Genomic DNA, 20099 nt, shown 5'->3' with positions numbered 1-20099 from the left:
TACCTCCACGTGATACCTACCTCCACGTGATACCTACCTCCTTTGATACGTACCTGGGTGCGGGCACGGAACCCCGTGGATTTCAGGCAGACGTGAATTCAAGATCTGCTAAGCAACACACTGAGACATTCGAGCTACTAGTTGGTAGTCACTGGCAGATCACCTCGCAAGTTCCAAAGGAGAAGGTCTTTTCGGAGAATGTTGAGGGCTGTGTGAAGAATTTTGCGAGAAGGGAGTGCGGAGTACGTAAGATACTTGAGGGAAGCGGCCGAGGCGTCGAGGACTCGGAACACGAAGTACGAGTCCAGGGCCCAGGCTCTCACGTGTGTTTTCTTGTTGAGAAGCCATGTCACTGCACCCACGTGTTTGGCAAATTCCTGTACTCCGTAATGCAAGGCCTGGATGACCGTTGATCTTAACCAGATACCTTGTTAGTACACATTTCTGTGGGTTTAATTGCAGTGGTCACGGCCAGTGGCCACTGGTCAGGGGCAGTGTACGGAGTACTCGTAACAACTAACAAGTGTTAGCTAATGGGGCGACTCCGGCGCTCTAGTCAGAGTCTCGCAAGACGCACTCGAAGGCGGTTAACCATCATCCACTACTTCCGTGTCCGGATGGAGTCATCCTACTTGCGAGTGTCCGTGCTCTGTCCTACTCATCCCCAACCATGTGTGGTATATGGTGGATTTGAGAGGCTGCCATGCATTGCTTGCCTGTAGTTCGCTCCTGAAGCTGAAGAGCTAGGACGGGTTCTTGAACCTCAGATCTGTTGCTCCTTTTCCCTACCCAGCAGATCTGTCACGCGTATTTTCTCTCGCTCTTCCTAGCGTCGGGACAGGTGCAACCAGCCAAGATCGCGGCGTTTTGAAAACTCTACTGAGCGGCACTAAGGGCGAAGAACGTGTGTCGATGGGCAGCTAAGCGACAATTGGAGGTGGGAGTTGGAGCGGCATTGGAAAGTGGAAGTGGAAGTGGGAAATCGTTGCGAGCGATGAATCTGAATCGTGGCGGAGCACAACTTGAGCTGCAAAGAGGGTCCCAAACAATGCGCCTGCCTGTTTGTACCGTATCATGGTATGAGGTATGCGGTATTCGGTATTTGGTATGTATCCGTACCCAGGTCCAGGGATGAGGCAGCCTGCACGGCAATACCTCGTCCGTCCTTTCTCAGGTTCCAAGGTTCCTCAGGTGCCAGTGTGTACGGGAACGGAGCACCTTGTACGGATACTTGGTACAGTACCGAGTAGAAGGAGGAAGGAGGTAGGTAGTAGGTAGGAGGTAGGAGGTACCTAGTACCTGCAACATCTCCTGCGCCCGGCAAGATGGCAAAGTGCACTGCCAGTGCTGTGATAAAATTCAACCGCTCCTGGATTCTGGATGGAAGCAGATAAGTACTCCCCCTCCCGCTCCCATCGTTGCTGCTGCGCTATGCTGTGCCGTGCTGTGCTGGGTTGACCTTCGCCCACTCCTTCTCCCATCTGCATGTACTTTGTCCTCCGTACCACTGGCATCCTCAAGAGTCCATCGAAAGACGCGGTTCCGACCTACCTCAGTCACAACGCTCCAGACCCAACCCACCAGTCTACCAGTCCACGACTGATCCTCCCGGCCTGCCATGGACCGTGACCAGATCCTCAGTACGGCCTCCATCCAACGGTTGATCGCCACTGGTAAGCATATTATCATTTTTGAGGGAAAGGTACTGCAATTAGACGGCTGGCTCGATAAACATCCTGGGGGAAAGCTCGCCATTAAGCACATGGTGGGAAGAGATGCCTCCAACGAGATCAACATGTAAAATTCATCCATTTCCAACCAGCACCTCCCCCCCCCCCTTCCAGGTTCAAGGTGTATGGACAGAACTACAGACATGAGGTTGTCAGAATAGCGAGCGTGCGCCCTATTTAAGTCGTTCTGCAATGCTGAAGAGCGGAACTCTCATTTCCGGATCCCATCTTTATGCAAGGCACCTTGCTGACAAATGAACCATCCTCAATACAGTTATCACTCCCCCGCCACCCTGGCCACAGTACATCGATACACCATCGGATATACTGCCGGCCACTGGACCAACCTGACTCCGCCCATCAGAGGAGGAGTCTATCTGCTACCACAACCACCTGACCAAGACCAGAATGACGTCGGCAGTGACATTGACGACCTCAGCGATGCCTCGACCTTGTGCACCCGCACTCCCTCCTTCGAAAATTATCACCTGGGCGACGACGTGCTCCGGGAACGATTCCCCCTTGACCCTGAACATGATGCCCACTTAGATGTACACCTACAGATCCCAACCAGCCGCCGCCAAATTAAATTGACCAGCCCCTCCAGCTTCATCACACCCCAAGCATTCCTTGCCAAAACGATCAAGAGCGAAATTGACGATAACCTCAGAGACTATCCTTCCTTGGACGATACCACCCAGAGGTCCATTTCGTCCGCCTACCAGGAACTTCACCAACAGGTTAAAGATCATGGCTTCTACCAGTGCAGGTATTCCGAGTATGGAAAGGAAATCACGAGATACCTCGTTATCTTTACCCTCTTCTGCACTGCCCTGCATTGCCGTTGGTATCTCACCTCCGCCGTCTTTTTAGGCCTGTTCTGGGTGAGCTTCCCACATTTCTCTCTCTCCCCGCCAACGCTAATAATGTTGCAGCATCAGATTATGTTCGCAGCACATGATGCAGGTCATCGAGGTATCACCCATAACTTCATCGCCGATAACCTCATTGGTCTCTTCATTGCCGACTTCTGCTGTGGCTTGTCAATTGGATGGTGGAAGTCCAGCCACGACGTCCACCACCTAGTCACAAATCATCCTGTATGTCCCCCAGCAACCATGTTCTGTCTGCCTTCATCCTACAACCTCCTACTTAGTCTTTGTGTATCAACCACTACTAACCATCACGTACGAATAGGAGCATGATCCTGACATCCAGAACGTGCCTCTGTTCGCCACATGCCCAACCTTCCTCAAATCGCTGCATTCCACCTACTATGACTTCACCTTTGTGTGGGACAAGGTTGCCGATTTTGCGGTCGCTTACCAGTATTATACTTACTATCCCATCATGGCCGTTGCACGTTTCAACCTCTACATGCTCTCCGTTCATCACCTCCTCACTTCGCCTCGACCAAACAGTCGCATGACTTCCTGGATCCGGCCTACCGAGTTCGCCTTCATTGCTTGTTATTGGCTCTGGTTTGGCTATGGCATTCTATACCTGACTCTCCCCGACTGGCCGACTCGCATCGGGTTCGTCTTGATCTCGCACCTCGTCACAATGCCACTGCATGTCCAAATCACTCTCTCGCATTGGGGCATGCCAACCGCCGATCTTGGTGATGCCGAGTCATTTCCGCAACGCCAACTACGTACTACCATGGATGTCGAATGCCCGGAATGGCTGGATTTCATTCACGGCGGATTGCAGTTTCAGGCTGTCCATCATTTGTTCCCTCAAGTTCCCAGGCACAATCTGAGAAAGGTCCAAGCCCTGGTACGGAAATTCTGCGACGACACTGGGATTAAGTATACGATATACAACTTCACAGATGGGAACAAGAAGGTCTTGGGCCGACTGGCCGATGTGACTGACCAGGTGAACATGATGATACAGTGCCAAAAGTATATGGCTGAGACCAAGATCAGCGGGCTGCATTAACCCTTGGAGAACAAATACTTTCTCTTCGACCCTGAAAGACTTTTAGAAAACTAGACCTCTTCCAGAATCCGACCAACACTTTGCTGCTCGGGATTGTATTACCACTACACAGAAATGACTTACTCATGGCTCAGGAAATAAGTGCAGGTATTCCAATCTGCAAAAGATGATAGAATCTTGGGTTTGGAGGACGGGTATAGATATGTATCTATGTCTAAAGCAATATGACAGTCCAAACTAGCATTGACCGCCTCTTCTTTCCCTTCCCGTAAGCTAGGCTGTATCGCGTCGTTCCCACCATACTGAGTACTAGTAGTCTAGTACCCCAGGTTGGACTCGGCTCTACTCCGGCCCGGCGGTAACAATCTAGCATTGCTACACCCTCGACCACACAACATGACTGTTCTTTTCCTTATCTTTTTGGCATATACTATTTGGTCCCCTCTGGTCCACTAGCACCAAACCGCGAACGGTCTTTGCCCTCAAGAATGCCACCGAGATCCCGATGGGCTTGAAATAGGTGTGACGGTGCAGCTAAGTCAGCATCAATGTGCTCTCAGGGGTCGGGGCCGCCACCGCCACCGCACAGTCTGATCTGCGTCGACTCCCTCTGGCTCGAGACTTGCCGCGTCATTCCTGTGCCTGATAAAACCCGTACATGTTGAAATACCAGACCAGAAACCTAAACGAGAATGTGGTGATGCTTAAATGCATTCTCTATCCGGCGAATGCCCGAACTCAGTCTCGCTGCCCCAACATCATGATGCTTAATTCGTAGGTTTGGAATAAGATTCAACGAACCTGACAACAAACGGCCTTTGAGGGGCCAACGACACGAGGTATATCCCGCGGCCGCCTCCCGCTTACTGCTCTCCAGTCTCCGGGGAGAGCGTGGAGTTGGCTTGGTCAGATGGGCTTATGGCTATGTCTGGATCTAAATGACTCTGACTGGACCTATTGCTAATTCTGTCAGAATGCATTAGTAGAGCTGGATTGGGTGCTTTTGGGGTATGCGTAATCCCAGGTTCCCAGCAAGCTAAAACCCATTCAAGCGCCAGACCAGCCTCAGATACCTGTGACCTCAGAAAGTCAGAGAAAGTACCATCACATTCATTTGGAGCTCTCCGGCTCTGCATGCAATCACTAACATGAAGAAGGTAGCTGTCATCGGAGGAGGTCCAGGAGGCCTAGTAACGCTGAAATATCTTGCGCAGGCACACACGTTTCTTCCAGTGGAGCCGGTCCAAGTCCGTTTGTTTGAGGCCGATGATGCCATCGGAGGTACTTTCTATCAGCGGAAATATGAAGATAGAGAGGTATTCATGGCTCCCGATGATACACCATCACGAGACCTCTTATACTAACAGACCAATCACAGCAAGTCTCATCGAAATACCTGACTGCCTTCTCGGATTTCCGCCCACTGGCCAGCGACCCCGGATTTTCTGCCGATGAACAGGTATCTCGAATATCTGGACGAGTACTGTACACATTTTGATTTGTGGAAGCATATCGAAATCAACACGAGAGTTACGAAGCTGCGCCGGAAAGGGCCGGGGGATGTCATCACCTTCAGGAAACAAGCCCAGGGCAGAGGAGAAACGCAGGAAGAACACTGGGAGTGCGATGCGGTTTTAATCTGCACTGGTTTGCATGTCGAGCAACATATGCCACGTGTCGCGGGCATCGAGCATGTCCCGGTCGTGACACATTCGTCGAAGTTTAAGGGGAGGAGTGATTTCGGAGAAGACAAGAACATTGTGGTCCTTGGGGTAGGCGAGACTGGGATGGACATTGCTCATCTTGCCGCAACCTCCCCAAATCCACATTCAGTCACGATCTGTCATCGCCGAGGATTCCTCGGCGGTCCGAAGATATGTCTGGCCTCTCTGGTCCTCTCCGCTGGTACTGACAGCCTCCTACAGGGTCCCGAATCCTGTCCTGTTCTCCGTCATCCAGCCGGCCACATACCGTATCCCCACCGACGTCAGCACCGCATCTCTCTTCGAGTCAATGTACGTCCACCCGATCATGAGACGGCCGGGGATCCCGTGGGCATATTACAACACCTTCGTCAAGAGCACCTTGTGGCTTGTTGGTGGTTCGAAATATGGCATTGATCAGTGGGTAGGCGGAGTCGCAGACGACCATTATAGCACGGCCGAACGTGAGTGCTGCACCCGAACCTCAGACAGAGAGACAGACATCCTGATTAATACATCTCTCAGTCATATTTATGAAATCCGATAAAGCATTGCCTTATATCAGTGGACCTTACCGGTCTCGCTCCTAGCTGCACAAAATCCGGAGCTGCATTGCCCAGACTCGCATCCCCGACACAAATGGGAGAACCATTGATCTGGCGCCTTGGCCGGACCATATCGACAAAGACGGTATCATCCACTTCGTCGATAATGGCCGCCCAGAGGCCAAGCGCATGTCCCGGATCAAACGTAAGGTCGACATGATGATCATGGCCACGGGGTATACGCAGACGTTCCCATTTTTGGACGCTACGTACCCACGTCCCGAAGACGCAGATATACGGCGCATCTAGAAGCAAGACGACCAGTCCGTCGGCTTCATCGGCTTTGTCCGACCCAGCTTTGGTGCCATCCTCCTATCAGCCAATTTTGAACAGGATTTCCAGATCAGTCGGCTAACGACACAATTTGCACAGGCGCGATACCTCCGCTAGCCGAATTCCAGGCGCAGCTATAGATCCTGGTCATCCATGCATTACTCCGGCACAGCCTCATTCCGAACGAACACTACAAGCTGCACGTCAGCGACGGCGATCGCATTCAGTACGGTGTCGACCACGAGAACTACGCGTACCAGCTGGCATTGGACATGAAATCTGCGCCGTCGTTCTCGTACATGCTAGCCCGTGGGCCGCGCCTGTCCCTGACCTGGGCGCTGGGAGCGAACTTCAACACCAAGTTCCGCCTCGTCGGGCCGTGGGCGTTTGACGGCGCGCAAGAGATCATGCGGACGGAGCTTTGGGGGACGATTACCCGACGCGGTGGGTTTTTCGGTATGTTATGCTATGCTGTTCTGACGGGATCATATGAACCTTGACCTTCTGTGTCTTGTGCATGATCAAGTACTGACAAGACATTGGGTACAAGACTGGTCGTGCTCTCGGCCATTCCGATTTTCGTCTTGGGCAGCATCAATTTCGTGGTCGGGATCTTGGCCAGTCTCGGGGTACTTGGCTGGCATCACAGCAGTCTGTTGATTTGAGCCCGATTCTTGGACCTGGTACATCAGGTGACTGAGTGGCTGGCAGCCGGACGTCATCAAGCCATAACACTATGCGTGTACAATACACCCAGATGTATCGAAGATTTAGGAAGAACAGATATCACTCAGGTCCGAGCCTGGTGGTTAGATTCTTGGTTTCCTGCCACAGTGGAGTTTCAGTCCGGTTCATTTGCAGGTTTGGCCTAGTGAGAACTGTGGTGAATGTCTCGTTAAATCTCATACCGGTTCTGTCCTCGATTTCATGAACTGAGATCATAACCATGAGTCAACCACAACCGCCAGCCCCATTAGCCCCTTGAGCTTGCCTGATCCTAGTCCCAATTCAAGGCCTTTGACTCCAGAAATACGGGATACAGGGGCGAGGCCAGACTCGATATATGTTTTCACGGTCTGATCATACGTTAAGTGCTCGAGGCTGAGATACTAAGACGTTGAAGGGTAGAATGCTAACCATTTTAATGCTTGCCCATGGCAATAATTAATTAGCTAATTCAAATGCCAAATCAGTCGTAGCGTGAAGTCAATCTAGGCCGGGGCTCCAGCATTTAGCTACCAGTACGAGTAGGAAGCAGATTCAAAACTACCAGACACCCCCAGACACCCCCAGACACCCCCAGACACCCCAGATGGGTGCCAGAATCCGCAAGATGATAATTACGAGCTCAGACCCGGCTTCCCCTGTTCACTCGACCCACCGAGGCGATACACTAATTAGTGCCGTTCTCTTCTATCAATCACATTCCCGAAATGGTATTTGAAGGCACTTGCACTCGCATGCTCCCCCACGCGGCGTGACCGCTCTTGATGCCACTGTGCTTCCTCGTTTGATCCTGCCTAGTTGGTCTCTGCCGGTTTTACTACCAAACAGAAACAGAGACCCAATGCAGACTCGGACTTGGAACGCTTGCCTCGCCGGGGCCAGCTCCCTTGCTCTCTTCGCTGTCTGATCCACTTGTTGAGTAACCCCGTAAATAGGTCATATAGAGACTGATTGATTGATTGATTGATGAGAGTAGGAGCGACAGAAAAAGTATATAAGCAAGTGGGATACCCAGCTGAAGGTGGTAGACCTCAACATCAATACACCTTGCTTTATCTCTCCATCAATTCACTCGCTCCAAAAAGCCGAAACATCTAATTCCTCTTCAAGCTCAAAATGGCCGCAGTTCAGGGAGGTTGCTTGTGTGGCAAAGTCCGCTATGAATATTCTGGTTGATATATACCAAGCTGATTTATCGCCCGTCCAACTAACAATCCAACAGGGGATGTTGCGTTGAAGGGATTCTGCAATTGCAAGGACTGCCAGCGCTGGGGCGGCGCGCCTGGCATGGCAAACGTGGTGGTGCCTCGAGAAACCTTCAAGATCACATCAGGTACCTTGAATACGAACGGACCCCCCTGAAGAAAGATCAGTGCTGATAAGATCAAACCAGGTGAACCCAAGACCTTCGACACTGTCGGCGATAGCGGCAAGATCAACAAGCATTTCTTTTGCGGCGACTGCGGGTCCAGCTTGTACTGTGAACTGGAGGTCCTGGCCGATAAGACAGCGATTAAGTAAAGTACCCGACTCGAGAATTGAAGCCAAGCGCGCTAATTAATGTGTTCACAGAGCGGGAAGTCTCGACCAACCAGATGTTGGTGAAATGCAGGTCGAGTTCTACACCAAGGACAGAGTCTCGTACCAGAAGCCTCAAGAAGGCGCCCAGCAGCTCGCGGCATTCGGTTGACAATGAGCAGAGCGTAGATCGGCTGGAAGTTGGGCAGTGCCGACGCTGTGCGAGGGCCTGAAGACAAGAAAATGCCTGCGTAAGACCTAGGATGCTAGAGTGATCAAACAAGATAGGCTTGGGACCAGCAAGCGCCTCATTCTCTTCCCAAAAATGCTATTTCCTGCACCAGCGCCCTGTTGTCTTCATAATGATTGTGGACTTGGCAGTGTAATGCTTGCTCGACGCTTCAGAAACGCTTGTAGAGTTGCAAAGCGATACAACTCGTTTCGAATGGCTAGTGGATCTAGTCTCCCAACGCTCGGGAGAGGTCCCATGGCAGGCTCGAAAGCATCGCTCCCCGTGAGGTGAACCGGTATGCACTGTCTGTCACTGTCACTGTGATTGTGGATGAGGAGTTGGAGTCGTCTTCGGCATTTATTTCTTCTGGGGCGTTTCGGATGCAAAATATCTCTTGCTCATCCTCACACCCTTCTGCCACAGTGCGAAAGGACTCGAATCCTGGCCGGGATATTTCTCTCGCTGTTCACGGCGGATGCGCAGAGTGGCGGCAGATAGGCCTACACAGACGGCGAAGATCGGGTCGACGAATCTGCAGGGATGGATTGTCAGCCAATTGCTACCATTGCGCGGAGAGGGGTCGGGAGGCATACTTAGAGATGAGCCACGGTTGAACTATAGTAGCCATGTTAGGTATTAGGGAGAGAGATCATTTAGGTTGTTCAGTAGATTCAGGTATGTGTGAGTGTGTGTGAGTGTGTGTTCGTAGGAGATGATGCGAAGGGGTTCCAGATTCAAGACAGTGTGAAATTGAGGCTGGTATCCACCGAATAAAACAAAAAGGAGTCCTCGGTAACCAGGTTGGTGTCTGCGGCAAAGTAATTCTGCCGGCAGATTCTAGGCGGTGTCTTCCCGACAACCGCCATGCTGGCTCGTTCACAAGTTCTCCGGGCCTCCTCAGAGTCATGGACGAAGTCTTTACCATCATTCATCATGATTAATAAAGTTAGTTGCCTATGTAATCACTGCTAATGCTCGTCTCTCAGCTGTTGTCTAATTTCCTACAAGGGAGAATTTCCGTCTGTAGCTGTGGCTGTAGCTGTGGCTGTGTATATATACATCATGTCATAAAACTTGAATCGCAGCTCGATCACCTGCAATGTTCCACTCCTAATGTCCGTTCAATTGTTCGACCGGCACCGTCTCCGTCCCCTGTAGATGTGAGATTGGACTAGCCTGAATCGATCCATTCGCAGTGATAGTCCCGTTCGTGCCACTAGCATGACAGCACTCTGCACTCTCATTTCGGCCAATCTCGATGCTACTATGGTTCTTTTGCCCTGGTACGTCCAAAGCAGGATTCTTGTCAAAGAAATCCGCAGGTCGGAGATGAAGCTGGTGGATTTCAACAGGCATGACTGGCCAGTCTTCAACGCGAGGATTATGTGTCAAACCAAAAACATTCCACACGACAACATCGTTGTTCTCCACATCCTCGTTGCGAGCAACAGCGTCTGCCACCCCACCAATTTCTTGTTTCGATTGATTGGTGAACTCTCCTGCAGCAAAAAGTTCTTCATCTCTATACTTCGTCACCCAAACATGGTGCTGCGCAAATGCTGCTCGTTTCGCAACAATAGATTGAGGATCAGCCAGGATCATCTGAGACGGGGCAGGAGTGAATTTGTAAGCGACAGGTCGCCGTGAGATAGGGTTTAACTTATTGGTGTTTGCGATCTTGACGGTCAAATTCGTAAATGGAGATGCATGGATTGACGTTGACTTGGTTACTGGTTTACGGACCACCTCATACCCATTTCCCCAGGGGTTGGTTTTAGGATTCATTGGAATTGGGAGTGATTCCTCCGTGATAACAGTGTTTTCATACCCATCAATGGCGGGATCGATCCGCACTGCGAAAATGTGTTGATGATTTTGAGCCAAAACTCCTGGCGATACGACATTGCCCCACGGGCTGGTTTTGCCCGGATCGATATTGACAACTGAGACCATGCCGGTTGCCCGGGTCTCAACCGTGATTCTGCAGAACGTTAGCGGCCTGTATTACGGTGGGGATCTCTATCCACTTACCCGCCCGCCTGGTCCAACTTGTAAGCGAAGATATATTCATAGTTGGCCAAAGTGATAATGAACTGCACCACCAACTCCCTTGATCGCGTAACCACGGCTCTGTTTGTCCGGAAATTGGTGTGCTTCCAACCAATACCGTTATCCTGCTCATGAATGCAGACTACATTCTTGGAGACAGAAGGCTTGCCCTCGGAATCCACAAGCACAGCATCGAGGTACTTGATGACACCAAGGCAATCACAACCAAGCTCGAGGTTATTCGCCGCACGGCCAGCGCCGACATCGCCAAAGTCGAAAGCTTGCTTCCGGTGGAAGGGTGGGCGTGGATCACCATAGGGGACAGTCATCTCGGACAAACTGAGTCGGTACAACACACTGCGTCCATCGTACTGAACATCGTGAAGGACAGCGCATTCACGGGGTGTGAAACTAAAAAGAAAATAAGTTAGAAATACACGCGGACTGCGGGAGAAGCCGGAGAAGATTTGAACTTACCCTACTCTGAACCTCCATTTCTGCCATTCGATAAGTGAATCGTCGGAGACGGTAAACGAGGGGCCGTTCGGCTGGAAGACATTCAACGGCTTGACATCTGTTCGCATGGGAGTATCGAGCAGCTCAGGCACGTATTCGGCAGGGACGCAATGGCCGAGAATGCCTTTGGGACCTGTGCCGTATACGAGGCCGTCTTCGGTACCACCAGTGGCCAGGCGATCGATGCGGATGATTTCCTTCTTGCATGTATCCATCACCGGAATAATTGGTAGAGGAAAGGCATAGTGATTGGTATCAGGATTCTCGTGTTTCAATTTCGCGAAAATCAAGCCCTGGGTGTAGCGCGGCTCGACATCGTCTGGGTTGGGACCACCACATGGCCAAGGGTCAATAGCAATCTCGTACTTGTCGTCCAAATCGAATTCCTTGATAGCTTGCTTGAATATCTCGGATTCGAGGCACACAGAGTTAAACTCCATAAATTCATCCTTAATGAGGGCTGATTGGGCAGTCTTGGGAGCTTTCCGAAGCCCGACTTCCTTGCCTGACGCAATGTCAACAATGGACTCGAGTAATTCGTGGCTCCGGTCATCAGATATTGTGTCGTACTGGACACGAGCCTGACGTGGAGGTCGAGGAGTGTCTGGTGAGAGGGTACCGCTGTGTTCCGCGTTAAGAAACTTGACTAGATCGGCTTTGGCTGGCTCGACAGCGTAGATGTTTCGGAAGAGGATACCGAAAGCTTTGCGAGCGTCGATGACCGCCCGGCGTGCTATGTTGACCTCATCAACACTGAGTTGCTCCAGGGGATGCTTGATGGCGAATTTGGGCACAGGGCCTCGTTGTAGGGCAGAGGCTGGCCCTTCGGAAGAGGGCATTGTGGCAAAGAAGAACAAGGAACGAACAGGGACGGGTGAAAGGCGACGCAGTAGCAAGGGAACGAAGTATGTGGATGTATTAGGGAAGTGATCATAGAGAGACGATCAAATGGGAAGTACAGGGATAATAAGGAATCAGGTGGTCGCTTTGATGCCTACCAGAGAAGCATTCCGAGGCAACGGAGTTGTCCTACAGTTTGTGCAAAACGCCATTAATGGAATTAGACAAGTCTCGCCATTGAGGGAAGTCTGTGTTAAGGAGACTTGACGATCCAATCGAAGATGATTCCGCTTCGATGGGAGGATCCTGTTGATGGGAACGCCGAATAAGTCGAGGGGGGAAGAGTACTAATTAGATAGAGGCGAGTAGTGACGCAGTATTGACAAGGGAGGCGGAAGCGGAGATTCGAGACACTGAACGGCGGACTTCTCACTCGAGATCGCACAAATCAACCAATGAAGGTGCTGTGTCGGATACACATACCTCATTCGGATGAAGCAATGGTGATGGCCATTGGATGGGAATCCGGTAATCTGGTGAATGGATTCACCTATTCCGTACACATTCCAGAGGGAATACTAGTACGGAGTATGATGGACTTGGATATCAAAAGAGACACACTAAGTCATGATAGTACTACGGGCTGATGTTTGGCATCACAAGCGTGCTGATTCTTGTTGTTCTTATTCGATGGACCTCGACCCAGACTGCAGCGAGTGATGTCACCAACTCGAGTCTCAAGGGTTGACTATTCCAACATCTCAGTGGCCCCCAAACCACCTTCTCTTGAAGACGAAGTAGCTATTCAAGAGCGATCAGCCAAAGAGAGCGCCCTCACACGCCCCTTGCCATCCACTTTAGCCTCCAGCTTCTGGTATCAAAGGAGATCGTCATCATCCGTCGCCCAGAATTCAGGATTCAACAACTCAGGATACTCCTTACTCAGCGCAGAAGATTCTGTATTCTCCTTTTCGCTCAGAGAAACGATCCCCTGTTTAGAGATCTCGTACGGAACGGGGGTGTCGGTCGGTGGAATCCACGGTGCAAAAACCACTGCCAGCGATCTTTTCTTCTTATTGTCCTTCCAAATGTTACCCCCCGTGTACGCTTGACGTTCACTTTCCAGTTTGAGGACAATTCGAGCCGAAATTTGGTTAGCCCAGATAAGTCCTAGCGCGGGGGTCTTCAGTGCCTGGTGCGGTGACTCGTCCCTATCGCCCCAGCCGGTGAAAAATCGCTGTTGATGAGCAAGACTCTGGCTCTCTGTCCGATGTTGACTGGCAGCCGCCACTGCTTGAGGCCCATACACAGTAGGGGACGATGACGATGCAGGAGATTGCGATCGACGCATCAGCGGAGTCGTCTTAGCACGTGTAGTGTCGAATCGATCCGAGACTTGATTGGTGACGATAACAACGGCGTTGCTCTCAATTGCGATCTGCCGTAGGGTGCTTCCCAACTGGCGCAACTCTAACGCCCGTTCCCGCAGACCAGCAGGTGTATGATCTCCGTGTTCGGCTCGGAAGTTTGCAGCTACTGAGTCTATGACAATCAAGCCAATGTTGAACCTCTCTACAGCAACCGGCAGCTGATAGCGTAAAACGTGTTCCTGCGCCTCTAGACTGTTGGTGAGCGTGGTATGTACATGGTCCATCGATGGTCGCTCAGCAGGGTACATATTTCGATATCGGGGGTGGCAGTCCAACATTTCCAGAAGCCGTTTTGTGTTGAGGTTGGCCTCGGTTGAGATGTACATTGCTGATTTGCCGAGACCCTCTGGAGGGGGTAGCTGAACAGAGAGAAGCAATCCAAGCACCAGTTGTGTTTTGCCCGCAGCACTTTCACCAACGACCTCTGAAATGTGGCCGGGTTGAAATCCACCGCCGAGGGCCTTGTCCAAAGCCGGATCAAGAGTCTTGACCTTCTGCAGAGTGCAAACAGTCCTCGGCTGAGACTCCACACCACCATTTGCGCTGCTGCTGCTGCTGCTGCTGCTGCTGGTATCGTCCTTGGTTGGCTTCATGCTTTCAGCCTTGGCATCTTCAATACTCGTAGTATCCTTATCCTTCCCCTTTGAAGCAGGCACATGCACGGGAGGGTTTATCCTGGGTTTTTTTCTGAGATTGCCGCGTACATCACTTTGCAAGAACCGTATGACATCCGAGCACAGTTTAGCGACATCGGCAGATGGAAGTGGGCATCTTCTAGCGATCTCTTTGGGATCACCCGTAATCAAATCGTTGATGGTGATATTATTCTTTCCAAGTGAGTAAAAGAGGTGCGAGTAAGGTTTCGTGTCAAAGTCAGGGAGGACTTCGAGAATGTCGGACATTGGTGCTGAAGATGATGTGGAGGTGAAGTTGACTCGACGCAGCCATGGTGAGGCTCCAAGGCCAAGGGCTGGTGTTGTTTGCTCCTCGGTGGGATAACTGCATATTGTGAGCAGGGGTGCGGCAGAAAAGTGAAGGAGAGTGAACCAAGATCAAGCATTCACCTCCTCCTTGCGACATTCGCGAGGTTCCAAATCTCCAACCATTCTGTGTAGTGGTATGACCTCCGATTGCCTTGTGTTGCATGATATCAAGGCTAAAGCGATGTAGTCGGTATCCGTACATGAATTGATTAAGCCGTGATACACGTCCTAAGTTAGCCCTAACTCTTAGCCGAGACAATGACGCGCGACCCATGAACTTAGTCAGCCAGAAACGACGCGTTGTGCCCCCTCCTTTTGTAGGTGACTCTCCCTCGTATGTACGCAGTACTCGTGTACTCGTACCACGAGTGTAATCTGCGGACCCGGGCGATTCGCACCAGGCACACACAAGATGGCGTGTGCACTCGGACGATCTACCACATCGGTATGATGCATCCAGGACATGATAGGCGCCCATTCAACGATCACTGGCGCCGAACATTCCATGATAGGAAGGTCAGATTCAAACCCCACGAGTTACTGTACGAACTTACTACCTTTCGCCGTGCTGAACCCCCTTCCTGAAATCCACCCAGCGGCCAATTTCAGGCTCGTTCCAACTGCTACATAACTTCCCAATGGCTTCCACCCCTCGAGGTCTAACTTCGTCCTGACCCGGTAAGTAACTCGTATGCTCAGTCCCAGCTCCAGTCAAGAAGATGAAATAAAAAGAGAGTGTCCCTTGCTTAATCAGCACTCGAGTCCTATTGTACCTATCTAGTTCGAGGAAAAGGCACACGAAGAAGAAGGCCAGCGCTTGGTTGATCCAACTTCCCATAATAATGTCTACCTCTCTTGATCCGGCTCCACAAGTAGCCGCCTACGGCACCTGGGAAAGCCCTATCCAGCCAGACCACTTCGCCGCCCCAGGGTCTGTGGGCCTGGATGAGGTCTACGTGAACCGCAACAACGGCAACGTCTACATCAACGAACTTCGCGCTGATGAAGATGGCCGAGGCGTGATCGTCGAGTTCATACACGACGGGAAGTCTAAAGACGTCCTTCCCAAGCAGTTCAATGCCATCTCGCAGGTCCATGAGTACGGCGGTGCCTCTTTCGCTGTAAACCAGGCCACCAGTCTTCTCGTCTTCACGGACTGGGTCACTAAGAGTGTCTTCAACCTGGATCCCGATAGCCAACATGTTGAGGCAATTGTCGAAGCAGACTTGAGGACATACTATGCGGACTTCGATGTGCACCCTGTGGATCACAAATATGTCGTCGCGATCATGGAGAACCACCACCCCGCAACCATATCCGACGTAGAGAATTCGCTCGTTGTCATTGACTCGGCCACGAAAGAAGTCCGAACGCTGGCGCAAGGCTCCGACTTCTATACCTTTCCACGCTTCAGCCCCGATGGCAAGAAGCTGGCCTGGGTCCAATGGAATCATCCAAACATGCCGTGGGACAACACTGAACTGTGGGTGGCGGATTTCGAGCAAGAGAGTCTCCAAAATCGCTAATGCATCGCCGGACGGATTGTCAAAGCGAGTGTCACCCAGCCCAGATGGGGTCCCGACAATCTTCTTTACTTTGCCTCGAACCAAACTGACTACTGGTAACTGTACTCCTATCACACCAATACAGTCAGAGCCATCAAGCTAGATGGACTGGCCGAGTCTGAGTTCGGCTTCCCCGAATGGTTTCTGGGGGGTTCGTCGTACGCTCTCTTGGAGGCTACAAAGCTGGTTGCCTGTTATAATCGAAACGGCCGTTGGACTATAATTGAGGTGGACACAGACACGTTCAAATGGCGGGATTTGGGCCTCCCCATTGTTCAAATTCCAATCAATGCCTTAAAAGCTGTCGGTGACACAAGCTTTGTGGTGATTGGCTCAACATCTTCTCTACCTAATGTAGCTACGGTAGTGAATGTCAGCCACCCTGGGCTGGGTAGGGTCTTGCGCAGATCAAGCACTATTTCTCTGCCTGCGGACTATATCTCATCCCCACAAAACGTCGTCTTCCCCAGGGTTCATGGTCCTGGAGGGGGTAATGCTTCAGGACTGTTCCTACCCCCACGCAATGCACGTTACATTGGTCCGGATGGCACTCTCCCTCCTCTCATCGTCGCTATGCACGGTGGAGCGACCTATCAAAATGGCTTGGGATTCTACCTCCGTGACCATGCTCTTACAACTCGAGGATATGCCCTTCTGCAGGTCAACTATGTCGGTGGCTCGGGCTATGGCCGATCTTATCGTGGCCTGGTAGCCACACAATGGGGCGTGAGCGACATTGCTGATGCAGTCTCCGGGATCGAGTATCTCGCTAAGCAAGGTCTGATTGACATCTCCCGGGTTGGTTTAACGGGGCATTCGGCCGGGGGGGTACGCCACGATGCAGGGGTTGGCGAAATATCCCTCGCTGTGGGCCTGTGGCGTGGCCGAAAGCAGTGTCTCGGATATGGCTCTGTTGGCAAAAGAGACGCACAAATTCGAGTGTCAATACCTGGCACCTTTGTGCTTCCCTCCTGGCTTGTCCGAAAAGGAACAGGATGCAATTCTAAAAGAGCGCAGTCCTCTATCTCACGCTGCAAAAATCACCAGCCCGATCCTTATCATTAGCGGAGCAGATGATACCGTTGTGCCCCCAAACCAAGCATACCTTCTTGCCAAGTTGATCAAAAATGCCGGGACTGAGGTGAGTCTCAAAATCTATGACGGCGAAGGCCACGTTTTTGCCAGGGGAAGCACATTGAGCAATATCGAGACCTGGAGATATGCGTGGTTCAGGAAGTATTTGGCCAAGGAGAGCTGAGCTGGTTGACACCATGGAGCCGTGTGCTTAGCTGGGGCTTTTGTGGGGCTGCCCTGTTACCGGCGGATAGCTTTCAAGTATTTGCGTGTCCCTCGATCGTTGTTTGCTCCTCGGGAATTTTGAGCCACTGCCTAGTTTTGGGATCCCATCGGTGACTATCGCGGATCAGCATACTGTAACGGAACAGTAAATCAATATGCAAGTAGCTTACTCGTGAAATTCAGTCCTGACCAATGCTTGATCCGAGTACTCCTCAATGAGAATGGGGACATATGAGTATGGAACCTTGGCTTTGACGCCTTCGAAATGGGTTTCGCGCAGGGGAAACATGTCCCTGAGTCTGTACTTGTGGTCGTTCTTGCACATGATGATTCCAGGTTGAGTGTCCGGGTAGACTTCTGACAAGCCCGTGATATCAATGAAGAGTCCATTGTCAACGCTGATGAATCTAGCATCGATGATCTGCACAAGCGAAAGATCGAATCAACACGCCGCCCTGGATCCGGTTGATTTGTGAGGTTGCTTACATTTGCCCCATCGCCACGATCCCTTTGCCATGCCCAAGAATTGACATCCAGAAAATATCGTCGTGTCGGAGTACCATTGCCCTGATCATAGTCATAGAAGGTCTGGTTGTAGTGCTTCCCAAGTGCTTTTAAACCTTCATCAGTGACCTGATGGTGTGAGTAGTTAGTGGATATGTTCAACCAAGAGCGGAGAGGGCAGGAAGCGACATGCCTGAGTGTCGAGGTCCCAGTCCCAGGGAAGGATCTGACCATTCCAGTACCAGGCCAACAGCGTGCCATGGGCGATCCAAGTCTCAAGGCCCAGATACTCAAAGGTCAAGAGATAGGCACGAATGAGGTGCTTGAGGGTGTCTTGCCTTTCTTCATCGGTGACGATTTTCTGAAAGTAGCGAATGTCATAGTGATGCAACAGGTCGTCTCCGCCTGGTTCGTGGAAGTATTTGTTCGCATCGGGATCTGGAGGTTGCTGAGTCTGGCTGGCTTCGGCTGCTTGAACTGTTGCGGCGGTGTTTGAGAGGGCCAGAGACAGGGAAGCGGAGGGGTGGGAGGCGGAGGTAGAGATTGGGTCGCAATGGACCAGGGCCAGGAAATAAATGGAGAAGAGAGTGAAAGGTGACCAAGTGCGCCACTTATTGAACATGGTTATAGCAGAGGACCAGATGAAGAGCGCAGTCCATGATGGGGTGGGCGAGTGGGTGTGTAAGTGTGAACAGTGAACAGTGACAGTACGAGTAGGTGCTGTGGCAATTGCAGGTAGTAATAATCGTAGAAGCATCAGGCAAGAACAACGATAGACCGACTATTCAAAGGGCAGCTCCTGCCTCATCCATGTCGACAAGAACGAGACGATCCGGAGAAAGAGCGATAGGCCAAAAGCCCAGCCTCGTCCGGAATGTGATGCTACTAGTCAGTCCCCAAGGAGTCTTGGGACCGACACGGATACGGGGTGTAAGGGTGCCAACTTCAAAAGAATTCTGGTGAGATGGCTCGTGAGTCGTGAGTTTGTGACGTGGAGGGTCCCAATTGCCTAAAGTGGCAACGAGGCACATGGGCACAGGCTGGAACGAATCAAACACGGACTCATCATAGCACAAAGATCTACTTCCGAGCTGCGTGGAGCGGGCGGACCGGCGGTGACTACTGTGCCTCAGTTGCTGGTCGTTCCTTGCTCGTAGTAGTATCAGTGATATCAACATCCGTGAGAGCCGAAGGAATGGTGGCCCAGCTTTGTAACACCCTGGTGCAGGCGACAAATAAAAAAGAGGATCCTGAGCGACTCTGGCGCAAGGGCCGCGTCAGCCCAGATATTGGCGGTCCAAGGAGTCCCCTGCCCTCTATACATACGAGGTATTCACCCTTATAGCCCTGGAGTGGAATATTACGAGTAACAGTCGTCAAGGGTCCCGTCTCCATGCGGTGCCTATTGGCATGGCGAGAAGTGTGTGGATTGGTCTAGCTAGACAGATGAGAGGTTATCTGACACAACACCAGTACTCGGGCGCTGGAGGTGTAATCGTTCTTATTATAATTGATGACTGTTGGCATGCATTTGTAGGGGTGATGATGGAGAATGGGTCCTTTGTAGAAGAAACCCGCTTTGGGAAGGTGAGCAGGCGACACTCCGGAGAAGTCACTCGCAGTTGGTGAAGAGAAAGGACCTCACGCGTACAGAGTACAGAGTACAGTTGGACAGGCACCCAACAGGTTCAGACAAGGGAGTGAAGATAAAACTGGGACACCTGAGTCTTAGCGACGCGTGACTCCGTGAGGTACCAATCTACGCGTAGCTTGATATCTTAAAGACCAAGTGCTAGTTCCAATACGAAATAGCCGCTGACAGCCTGCCATTGTGAGGTCATTATTCTGCCGGGCTCAGCACTAATAAACTACACGATATTTTATGCCCATAAAGTACGACTCTCGATGGCGAGTGAGCGTAATCTGTTGCTAGAGATAAGTTCTTAAGAAGAGAAATGTATGACCTGGGTACCTACCTCAAGTGTGTCTCTGGTAAAGTCTGTCATGGAGCTTTGAGAGAACAGAGGTGCTCCCTGGTGTAAACCAACGACGGATGGCAGATGTATTTGTGAACGATGTGCATTTATCCGGCCGGACGGCGTTTCCGGCTGATGGGCTGCTCAAATTAATGTACATTCCTAGTCCTTTGTAGGGAGTAGGGAGTACGGACGTTGTACATGGG

The 20099-nt window shown here is 51.4% G+C and overlaps 8 protein-coding genes across 8 annotated transcripts; 4 read left to right on the top strand and 4 right to left on the bottom strand.

Moving 5' to 3' along the window:
• Positions 1–1618: 1618 nt before the first annotated feature.
• A1O9_12633 (uncharacterized protein) lies at positions 1619–3674 on the top strand (the record flags this gene model as incomplete). The annotated part of the gene is made up of 4 exons (XM_013398419.1): positions 1619–1797; positions 2005–2614; positions 2666–2830; positions 2928–3674. 4 exons carry the CDS (start codon positions 1619–1621, stop codon positions 3672–3674), a joined length of 1701 nt encoding a protein of 566 aa, XP_013253873.1.
• Positions 3675–5125: 1451 nt separating this feature from the next.
• Positions 5126–6231, top strand: A1O9_12632 (uncharacterized protein; the record flags this gene model as incomplete). The annotated part of the gene is made up of 3 exons (XM_013398418.1): positions 5126–5446; positions 5508–5801; positions 5998–6231. The coding sequence occupies 3 exons, from the start codon at positions 5126–5128 to the stop codon at positions 6229–6231; spliced, it is 849 nt and encodes a 282-aa protein (XP_013253872.1).
• Positions 6232–8103: 1872 nt separating this feature from the next.
• A1O9_12631 (uncharacterized protein) lies at positions 8104–8671 on the top strand (the record flags this gene model as incomplete). The annotated part of the gene is made up of 4 exons (XM_013398417.1): positions 8104–8152; positions 8204–8314; positions 8375–8498; positions 8554–8671. The coding sequence occupies exons 2-4, from the start codon at positions 8269–8271 to the stop codon at positions 8669–8671; spliced, it is 288 nt and encodes a 95-aa protein (XP_013253871.1). The 5' UTR covers positions 8104–8152; positions 8204–8268.
• Positions 8672–9088: 417 nt separating this feature from the next.
• Positions 9089–9307, bottom strand: A1O9_12630 (uncharacterized protein; the record flags this gene model as incomplete). The annotated part of the gene is made up of 1 exon (XM_013398416.1): positions 9089–9307. A coding segment is annotated over one exon (219 nt), but the record flags the coding sequence as incomplete, so codon positions are not given.
• A 534-nt stretch (positions 9308–9841) lies between these two features.
• On the bottom strand, positions 9842–12135 carry A1O9_12629 (primary-amine oxidase; the record flags this gene model as incomplete). Its single annotated transcript, XM_013398415.1, has 3 exons — positions 9842–10712; positions 10763–11191; positions 11258–12135. The coding sequence occupies 3 exons, from the start codon at positions 12133–12135 to the stop codon at positions 9842–9844; spliced, it is 2178 nt and encodes a 725-aa protein (XP_013253869.1).
• An 878-nt stretch (positions 12136–13013) lies between these two features.
• A1O9_12628 (uncharacterized protein) lies at positions 13014–14468 on the bottom strand (the record flags this gene model as incomplete). Its single annotated transcript, XM_013398414.1, has 1 exon — positions 13014–14468. One exon carries the CDS (start codon positions 14466–14468, stop codon positions 13014–13016), a length of 1455 nt encoding a protein of 484 aa, XP_013253868.1.
• Positions 14469–15391: 923 nt separating this feature from the next.
• Positions 15392–17372, top strand: A1O9_12627 (uncharacterized protein; the record flags this gene model as incomplete). Its single annotated transcript, XM_013398413.1, has 3 exons — positions 15392–16032; positions 16204–17074; positions 17109–17372. 3 exons carry the CDS (start codon positions 15392–15394, stop codon positions 17370–17372), a joined length of 1776 nt encoding a protein of 591 aa, XP_013253867.1.
• A 207-nt stretch (positions 17373–17579) lies between these two features.
• Positions 17580–18539, bottom strand: A1O9_12626 (uncharacterized protein; the record flags this gene model as incomplete). Its single annotated transcript, XM_013398412.1, has 3 exons — positions 17580–17834; positions 17900–18046; positions 18081–18539. The coding sequence occupies 3 exons, from the start codon at positions 18537–18539 to the stop codon at positions 17580–17582; spliced, it is 861 nt and encodes a 286-aa protein (XP_013253866.1).
• Positions 18540–20099: the final 1560 nt, after the last annotated feature.

The sequence above is a fragment of the Exophiala aquamarina genome (genome assembly GCF_000709125.1).
Source record: "Exophiala aquamarina CBS 119918 chromosome Unknown aczIA-supercont1.25, whole genome shotgun sequence".
Classification (NCBI taxonomy): domain Eukaryota; kingdom Fungi; phylum Ascomycota; class Eurotiomycetes; order Chaetothyriales; family Herpotrichiellaceae; genus Exophiala; species Exophiala aquamarina.
The sequence above is the reverse complement of the archived record's forward strand: the minus strand, read 5'-3'. Positions and strand labels throughout refer to the sequence as shown.